This window comes from Apis laboriosa, unplaced genomic scaffold (assembly GCF_014066325.1).
Source record: "Apis laboriosa isolate Shangri-la unplaced genomic scaffold, ASM1406632v1 scaffold1_cov151, whole genome shotgun sequence".
Lineage (NCBI taxonomy): Eukaryota > Metazoa > Arthropoda > Insecta > Hymenoptera > Apidae > Apis > Apis laboriosa.
The window spans coordinates 2559815-2566980 of NW_025222279.1; the positions used below are offsets into that span (position 1 = coordinate 2559815).

At 23.2% G+C, this 7166-nt stretch overlaps 3 protein-coding genes across 3 annotated transcripts; 2 read left to right on the forward strand and 1 right to left on the reverse strand.

Annotated features, from left to right (window-relative positions):
* The first annotated feature begins 376 nt into the window (after positions 1 to 376).
* On the forward strand, positions 377 to 977 carry LOC122712213 (splicing factor 3B subunit 5). The gene is made up of 2 exons (XM_043931658.1): positions 377 to 781; positions 925 to 977. The coding sequence occupies exon 1, from the start codon at positions 497 to 499 to the stop codon at positions 752 to 754; it is 258 nt and encodes an 85-aa protein (XP_043787593.1). The 5' UTR covers positions 377 to 496; the 3' UTR covers positions 755 to 781; positions 925 to 977.
* Positions 973 to 2927, forward strand: LOC122712210 (cytoplasmic tRNA 2-thiolation protein 1). Its single transcript, XM_043931656.1, has 6 exons — positions 973 to 1165; positions 1320 to 1551; positions 1678 to 1796; positions 1865 to 2053; positions 2199 to 2403; positions 2549 to 2927. The coding sequence occupies exons 1-6, from the start codon at positions 1118 to 1120 to the stop codon at positions 2782 to 2784; spliced, it is 1029 nt and encodes a 342-aa protein (XP_043787591.1). The 5' UTR covers positions 973 to 1117; the 3' UTR covers positions 2785 to 2927.
* LOC122712211 (mitochondrial E3 ubiquitin protein ligase 1) lies at positions 2927 to 4641 on the reverse strand. Its single transcript, XM_043931657.1, has 5 exons — positions 4356 to 4641; positions 3963 to 4168; positions 3689 to 3873; positions 3420 to 3618; positions 2927 to 3360 (listed from the first exon to the last, which is right to left on the reverse strand). The coding sequence occupies exons 1-5, from the start codon at positions 4458 to 4460 to the stop codon at positions 3033 to 3035; spliced, it is 1023 nt and encodes a 340-aa protein (XP_043787592.1). The 5' UTR covers positions 4461 to 4641; the 3' UTR covers positions 2927 to 3032.
* Positions 4642 to 7166: the final 2525 nt, after the last annotated feature.

A 7166-nucleotide genomic window follows, 5' to 3' on the forward strand; every position in this document is an offset into this window, starting at 1 on the left:
TTATAAAATTTTAAATTCAAATATTTTGCTATATATTTTATATATATATACATGAAACTAATATTACATTTTTATTACTGTTTAGATAAACTATTGTTATATAAATAATATAACATAACATTTACGAGCATTATAATCATAAAATATAAAATATTTATTTTTTATATATTTATATATATTTTAAATACATAATAAAATAAAGTATTTTTTGGATATAATTTTATTTTAGTAATTTTATAATTATATTAATTTATATTAAAATTTATTAAATACATGAAAGATCAGCATTATGTACATAATCGACAAAGCGCTCTCTATTGTAAAAGATATATGACATATATATATATATATATATATATGTTTGAAATAAATTTTTGTCTTATGGTTGATAGTAACTTACTATTACAAAAAGATATCAAGCATCAAAGGATAAGTTTGTAAATAAAAATAAATTTATATTTTTATTGAAATTTAACTTTCGTTAAAAAATTAGGATATGGGTGAACGATATAATATTCATAGTCAGTTAGAACATTTGCAATCGAAGTATATTGGCACAGGCCATGCAGACACAACTAAATTTGAATGGCTTGTAAATCAACATCGTGATTCTTGCAGTTCTTATATGGGTCATTATGATCTGCTAAATTTTTTCGCTATCGCAGAAAATGAAGCAAAAGCTCGTGTCCGGTTTAATCTCATGGAAAAAATGTTACAACCTTGCGGTCCACCACCAGAAAAACCAGAAGATTAAATATTTCAATGAACAACGTGTTTATTCGTACATATTGTAGAAATAATGCATTATTGAAAATTTTTAATTATTTTCATATAAATTGACAATTTTTTTTTATTTCTACATTATATAAATAAAGATTGATTTAATAAAATTATATGTTGAAGTTATTATTTTTATGTCTGCAGGAAAATAAATTATTTAGTAAAATTAGTATAATATTATAAAATTTATAAGAATAAACCATAACACGATATATGAACTTTTATTTCAATAAAAGAAAAATAACATTTATTAAAAAGTATATAAATTATAAATTAAATTATCATACAAATTTTGTTATATGATTTGTAATATAAAAGAAGTGCAAAATTCTACAAAATGCCTATTCCATGTTCAAGAAAGTGTGGAAAAGATGCTATTCTTAAAGTAAGTTATAAATTTTAAGATCTTAAGATTAATTAAAATTTTAAAATGCTATATATTTCAAAAAAATATAAAAGAAAAATAATATATAATATAATATATCTTTAATATTCCATAATAAATAATATATATCTTAAAATAATATCTTTAATTATAGAGACCTAAAACTGGTCATGCCTTATGTAAAGAATGTTTTTTCTTTGCATTTGAAAGTGAAATTCACAATACAATCATAAAGGGCAAATTATTCAAATCTGGTGACAAAGTTGCTATTGGAGCATCAGGGGGAAAAGATTCTACAGTACTTGCATATGTTTTGAAAACTTTAAATAATAAATATCAATATGGAATTGATCTTTTTCTTTTATCTATTGACGAAGGAATAACTGGTATTGTGTAATATATTATATTATAATATATTATAACATATTAATAATTTAATATTAATAACATATATTATAATTTAAATATTTTAGAATCTTTTTTTAATGAAATCTATTCTATCTATATTCTAGGATATAGGGATGATAGTTTAAAAACTGTTCAACAGAATAAAAATGACTATGGACTTCCATTAAAAATATTATCCTATAAAGAATTATATGGATGGACAATGGATGAAATTGTAGCAGAAGTATATATAATAATTTTATATTTATTGTTAAATTTATTTATAGATCTTTAATATTTATTTCATTTTAGATTGGCAAAAAAAATAATTGTACATTTTGTGGTGTATTTCGAAGACAAGCATTAGATCGAGGTGCAGCCCTCTTAGGAGTAGATTGTATTGCAACAGGTCATAATGCTGATGACATTGCAGAAACAGTTTTAATGAATATCTTAAGAGGTGATATAGCAAGATTACAAAGATGTACTTCAATTATTACTGTAAGTTTAGTCTTTTTCAATATATTTTTTGTAAAAAAAAAATTATATTTTATATATATATATTATTTTAATATTGTAATTATATAATAATAATAATTAATAATAATAATTAATATAATAATTAATATTTTTTCTTATAATATAGGCAGGGGCAGATTGTATAAGACGATGTAAACCTCTTAAATATGCATATGAAAAAGAGATTGTTATGTATGCTTATTTTAAACGATTAGTATACTTTTCAACAGAATGTATATTTGCACCAAATGCATATAGAGGACATGCAAGAACATTTCTCAAAGATTTAGAGAAAGTTAGACCTTCTTCTATATTCGATATTATTCATTCTGGTAAAAAAGATAATAATTCTTATATGTTCTTATAACTTATACATTATTTCATAATTATATAATATGTGTATATGTAATATACACATATATATAATATATATATATTATATATATAATTATATAATCAATATATATTCTTTTGTAGGAGAAACATTGCAAATAAAAGAAAGTATCAAATTGCCGGAACGAAGAAATTGTTCTCGTTGCGGATTTGTATCTAGCCAAGAAATTTGTAAAGCTTGTATAATGTTAGAAGGTTTAAATAGAGGACTTCCAAAACTTGGAATTGGAAAATCTACCAAAGTTAAAAAAGTAATAGATTCTGTTACAAATAAATCTGAAAATAATGACAAAATTAAACTAAAAAATTTAGAATTTTGATTTCTTATGTATTCAAATATATATGTATAAAAATCATAGATTTATTAATTTGTAGAAAACAATTTCAATTAAAATCGTATTGCTTTCAATCATTTTTAATGATTATTTTATTGTTCAAAAGAACATTTCAGTTTTTCATTAATGTTTTTAGTCATTTCATATTTATTTATTTATTTTTACAATCTCAGAAACAATAATTTTTATAAAGTAATAAGGAGTAATTAAAAAAAAAAATTATCTTTATGATGTTAGATAATATATGCTGCAGCTTTTTGTGAAATTGGTGCTCTGCAAACTGGACAATCACTAGTAATATCTTCAGAACAGTCTTCGCATAAACAGACATGTCCACAAGGAAGAAGAATAATCTCACGAGGATTTGTGCGACAAACAACGCACAATTGATCTTCCCTGAGATCGGTATCTCTTACTCTTTGTCGTCTTTCTTTGCGAGATTCAGCTAGAGATTGTCTTAGTTCTTCTGCTAATCTTTGTTCTGTTCTATCTTTCCAATAACGTCGAAGAACTATTCCACCAATCAACATTCCAATCGCACCAAACATTAAACATAGTAATCTAAATCATAAAATATTGTTTCAGAATTATATATATATAAATTATATAAAATAACTAACCTGTATGTTCGTCTACGTTCATCCAATTTTCGAAGTAAGGAACTAATTGACATGCTTGTTAAATAAAATGGTGTACCATCCAATGGGGGTTGTAATGTAAGAGTTTTAGAATTTGTTCTTGCTAACTCACCTATACCTGTAATAACTGCACCTTCGCGAAGTAATTCTTCTGTGGATTGTAAACCACGTTGACGCACACCTAAAATTAATGATAGATTATAATTTTTATAAACCATATCAAAATAAAACTTAAAATAGTTATTTCTTACCTGTAAAGAAACCCCATAAATGATCTGCAAAAGATGGTATAATTGGTTCAAAAGTATTAGATACAACATCCAGATCCAAAATATCTGCTGATAATGGTTCTAATATTTCTATAGAACAACCTCCATGTTGCAAAGAAAATGGAACAGTATTATATACTTTATGAACAGTACGTTCTTGATCTGACCTATATACAAAGAGAAATTTATTAATATATATATATATTTATAATATATAATTATATATATTTTAGAAAATATTTTAAAGAAAGATTACCAAAAGCCAGCAGTAGTTCTAGCTACAACATGTTCTTTGATTTTAAGTTTTTGTACAACACCAGTTAATTTTTTATTATTGATGCTATTCAATGGCTTTCCTAAGGGTTTTACAATACCCCTAATAGCTATGTAATCTATCTTATTATTAGAACTTTTATCAACCAGCTCTCCCAATTGTGGGCCAATTTCATGAAATTCTGCACCCTGTGAAGAAACTAAACATTTTGAGGTATTTTTAAACATTATATGTGTCTCTATATTTAATATTAAAATAACATTTAAATAACTATTACTTTAATATGTATTATATTTTGCGTATAAAAAAAGGTTAGGTACAAGATTATTTATTGAAAATTATATAAATAAATTTTATAATAATATATAATTTTACCTTGACTGCTGTAATTGCATTTTTGCAATGAAAGTATTGTTTCAAACAAACACCAAAAATTATACTGTCAATTCCAAGCGCTATTACTTCACCTAAATAATCCATGACTAGGTTATGTTTTTAAAGCTCCAAGTTAAAATATTCTCCATTTTTACTATTTTTATCTATTTCTTATTTAGCCCGTATGATTTCATTTTAACAAAATATTTGAAAATTTAAAATATATAATTTTTATTGAATATTTAAAAATAAAGATGTACATATAACAATTGCTTGATATAAGAGGCAGTTGCATATATTGTGTTGTCAAGACTGTTGACCACGTGATATAATTGCAATTAAATTTTTACCGCTATGTTGGTGAACGTGTATACGTCTTTAAACTGTTTTTTGATATTCGTATACTAAAATTTTATTTTTTCAATTTTTTTTTTATATAAATAATTTATGATACTTTAAAAATTGAAACAAATTATCAAAAAGGATGCAACCAAATCAGGTATAATTTTCTCATTTAACAAAATGAATTTTCAAATATTATTTTTCTTGATCACATATAAATTTCTTCCTTTCATTCAATTTAAATTTCATTATTACTTTTACACTTTATATATTCCATTTTATAAATTTATAAAGTTGCATAAAAAAGAACAAATATTGTAAATTATGAGATTTAAAAATAGATAACCTCCGAAGAAGTTATCGTTGCCGCTTACATACCGAACGAGATTGAAATCGAAGAGAAAAATTGAAACACGTATAGTATAAATTCGAGAAAAGAAATTTTATTGGTAACATAGAGATGTTTGAATACGTATAAATAGTATGTATAAAAGTATAAAAAATAAATAGCGATGGCATTGCGATTTTGCAGGCCTGAATGAGAGCGAATACATTATAATGTGTTCCAATCGTTATTCGGAACGCGATTACGAGTTTAATGATAACATTAGTAATGACAATGATAATAATAATAATTGACATTGTACTTAATCTTACTTTATGATAAATTTCTCAAACATTCTTCCACACATTCTTACACAAATTCTTTGTCGTTTTTTTATTTGAATAATAATCGACCGTTTAAAATTAAATGATAATGATCAATACAACATTATCAATATACATGATAAATAAAACTAGATTTCATAATATATTTTTTTATATCACATAATATCTTATTTTTTCTTTTCGAGTATTTTTCACATTTTATGTTTAAATTTATAATATTTAATATATCATTTAATACCCTTTTTATCTACTTTTTTTATCACCCTTTAAATCAAATATTTTGAATATTATTTTTGTTTTTTTATAACATTAAAAATAAAAACTTTTTCCCCTAAAAAAAATATATTTTTTCACTAATAATATAAATTCATACCGAATCGCATTCATTTAAAAAGAAAAATGTATTAGTCATTTATTTTTCACTCATAAAATAGATGATGAATTGTTTAAATAAATTGTGCATGTATTTACTTAAATGTAAAGCAATACTATTTATATCGAACACACAGTATCTTTTTTTTGATAATTTCATTTATGAATTTAAATAACAAGTGGGACGTGCTTTTAACACAAAAATGCGAATATTCTTAAAAAATATTCAACATTTTATCTTCTATTTAAGAGTAATCAAAAAAAAAAAAAATGATCATAGTCGCACGGATGTTAAATATCATATAATATAAGAATCGTTTTTATATCGAGACATTATCGCATTAATGCTTCACAAACTACTTTCGTGATTCTTTTCAGTTAAATTCCTTTTATGGCAGTCAATTCGTAACCTATATATAATCATCTGCAATTGTCGAATTTAGAATGATCGCAATTGACCTCAATATAGTGTAATAATAATATTAGAGATTATTCGAACTTCTTTGCACATATGTCTCATTAAATCGTTCAGGATACAAGAAGCGTTACATTCACGCCCTCTTATGCAATATCTATATAATCCAAAAAAAGAGTAAATTATTATTGAAAAAAGCGATAAAAGAAATAGAGAATTATATATAATATTATAAATAAATAAATATCTGTAATTAGCTCTAATTAAAAATACAAAATATGCTTGAAATTAAATATTTCAATGAATAATGATAAATTCTTTACTTTCAGAAAAGACATTCATTCTCTTTGAAATTACTTAAACAATTAGTAAAAAAATTTAAGGATCTTCTTCTAATTAGTTGAGAGTTGAATTAAATTTTATAAGTCATAAATTATCATTGTTAATAAATTTTTTTGCACAATAATAATAAATTTGATAATAAAATGAATGAAGTTTTATAAACAAATCTTACAAATTACAAGTTAATCGTCTTTATTGATGTAAAATTGTAAAAATTGTGCAATCATTGGTCAATTCAATTAATATTATTTTCCAATAGATTATGCAAAAGATCCCTGAATTTTATCGACACTCTTATTTATTTATTTATTATTATTATTATTATTATTACTACTACTACTACTATTACTACTACTATTACTACTACTACTACTACTACTATTACTACTACTACTACTACTACTACTACTACTATTACTATTACTACTACTACTACTACTACTACTACTACTACTATTACTAGTACTACTACTACTATTATTATTATTGTTGTTGTTGTCGTCATCCTTTTTCTTTTTCTTCTTCTTCTTCTTCTTCTTCTTATTATTATTATTATTATATCGTGCTAAGACTTGTAAGAATAATTAAATCATATAATTCGATGATTTGGAAATAAAAAAAAAGGATCAAATGTTTTGATTTAATTCCAAAAACATAAAATGCTTCGAATT